We start from the raw sequence: 2,111 nt of genomic DNA, 5'->3' as shown, positions 1-2,111 counted from the left end.
CCCGCCCGAGCTGGTGCCCCCAGCCGCCCCCACAGCCTCTAACACGGTGAAGTGAGGACTCAGGCACGGACTGGCTGGTCCAAAAGATGCAACGATCCCTTTTTCCCTTTTCCCCGACTTCGGGAACGGCACCGCCGACGTGAGTCACCAGCATCAGCCCCTGGAGCAATTAAGCCGAATGAGTAATCTCCAGTTCGAGAGCTGGAAGGGGAGAAAATAATGATCGACGCCTCCTAATGAGGGTTCGGTGCAGGAAAACTTTTGAATAAAACCATTCACACAGATTAACGACTATGTTAATTATTGCTGTGGGGACTTGGAGCTTTCCACTCCCACTCGCAGCCCCTCTCGCTCCCAGATGGGCGAAGCCTCCCCATGCACCCACCGGTCGCAGACCCCCGCCCGGCCACAGCTTCGCTTCATCTTCCTCCTCCCTGAGCCTTTGCCGAGCCCCAGCCTCTTGTCAACGAGCAAAAATTGGGACAAACCAGCAAGAAACGTCAAAGATGATGGAGGGAAGGAAGAGCCACCAGGCAAACCTCACATGTGCATCCCCCCAACACCTCTGCACGCACATGGGATGGATTTGCACGCCCAAGTGCAGGATTAGGTACCAAGGCTCTGCAAGCTGAAGTGTTCAAAAGAAATAATGAACTGTGAAAGCCATGGGGGTAAGATCAGCCTCTGGGATCATTGCTGTTTGTATTTTGCTTTCGGAGCTCTCGTTGTGTTTTTTCTGTGCAGTCATCAAGTCCTACAAATTTAAAAAACGGAGTGTTTTGGTGTGAAAAGAAGAGATCCCTGCAATGACAGGACTGCACAGGGTCAAAGTGTTGAATATCAAAAACCTTGTGCTAAAACCTTCGAAAAGTCCCGGTGAGGACCAGGACTTGGAGGCACAGCCCGAGCCCCCGTGCAGGGCTCATTTTTGGGGGTTTTGGGTCTCTGCAGGGCTGAGCGGGGCAGAGAGCGGCACGGGGTGAAAGCCAGGTCCCGGGAGCAGGCACTGACCGTTTTCCCTGTGCTGGAAGGAAGGTGAAAACTCTTTGGCAGTGATCCTGGCGATCCGCGCTTCCTCCTGAGCTTTCTGCGCCGCCGTCACAGCCGCCTCCGCCTTGGCCCTGGAGTGAGAGGTCCTGCAAGGCAACCAGAGAGACAAGGACCATGTTAGGCAGCTTCCCTCGGCAGACCAAGGCATGGAGACACCCTAATTGCCCCCATGAAACCCCTTTGTTCCCACCCCCCTCTTTGGCTGTGCTGGAGGAGCTGGGGGTTATTGGGGAACGGCTGATGTGCCATTAATAACACATTCATCAGCCGCTTCTCAGTCTGCAAATTGCCCAGGCAGTTTGGAAATAGGGACAGGATGCTTTGCTCCTCCAGGGATGCATCACCCTGAAGCAGGCTGGTCCCCTCCATCGCACCTGGTCCCCTCGATCTTGGCTTGTCACCGAGAGCAGCGGCAGGAGCAGGGGCTTGCCATCAGTACAGCCTCTAACACCCCTTAACCCACCTTTATTGGGAAATTTTTTTTTCACTCTGGCTGAGCAACCGTCCCCCACACTCACCCATTACCGGCGATTCCCCAGCCCCTCGTGTTTGCTGGTATTGCATCCCAGCGCTCAGGATTGACACCCTCTTACACAGCCCCTCCTGCCAGCATCCTTCAGAGGCTGCTTTGCCCCTTCCCCTTCGCTGAGCTATCAAAGCACTTCAAAAAAACGCCTGTTCCTACCCACCCTGGTGCAGGCAGCATTATAAATAGCTCCGCTGATTTCTTTTTCCCTCCAAAATCAGGCCCTCCATCTCCTTTCATCATTTTTTTTTTCCTGACGCTCTCTGAATTCCCTCTAATTTTTCGACATCTGTTCGGAGCAGAGTGCCATTTCTGCCAGGCTCCTATAAATGGAAAACAGGGCTAGCGATGTGCCCGGCGTCGTGTCGTGTGGCACAAGCTGGGGATAGGAAACGCAGTCTGCAGGCATCCGCGGGCTGTCACCTCTGCGATCCCGGCTGAGACGCCTGGTCCCTGCTCCTGGAGCCAACCTGTCACTTGTTTCCAAGTGCTGACAAGTTGTCTTTGCTCTAATAAGTTTTATTTATTATTATAA

At 54.0% G+C, this 2,111-nt stretch overlaps 1 protein-coding gene across 1 annotated transcript in view; it reads right to left on the bottom strand.

The window, feature by feature from the left end:
- LOC104468174 (junctophilin-3-like) overlaps positions 1-1,136 on the bottom strand; it is a gene marked incomplete at its 5' end in the record, with an annotated part of 16,944 nt that extends 15,808 nt beyond the window's left edge. The window contains one exon of the mRNA XM_010082211.1: positions 1,012-1,136. Within this exon, the coding sequence (XP_010080513.1) occupies positions 1,012-1,136 (125 nt within the window). The remainder of the gene's footprint in view (positions 1-1,011) is intronic.
- Between the last annotated feature and the right edge of the window lie 975 nt (positions 1,137-2,111).

The sequence above is a fragment of the Pterocles gutturalis genome, unplaced genomic scaffold, assembly GCF_000699245.1.
Source record: "Pterocles gutturalis isolate BGI_N339 unplaced genomic scaffold, ASM69924v1 scaffold18869, whole genome shotgun sequence".
Lineage (NCBI taxonomy): Eukaryota > Metazoa > Chordata > Aves > Pterocliformes > Pteroclidae > Pterocles > Pterocles gutturalis.
Note: the sequence above shows the minus strand (reverse complement) of the source record. Positions and strands in the feature narration are given on the sequence as shown.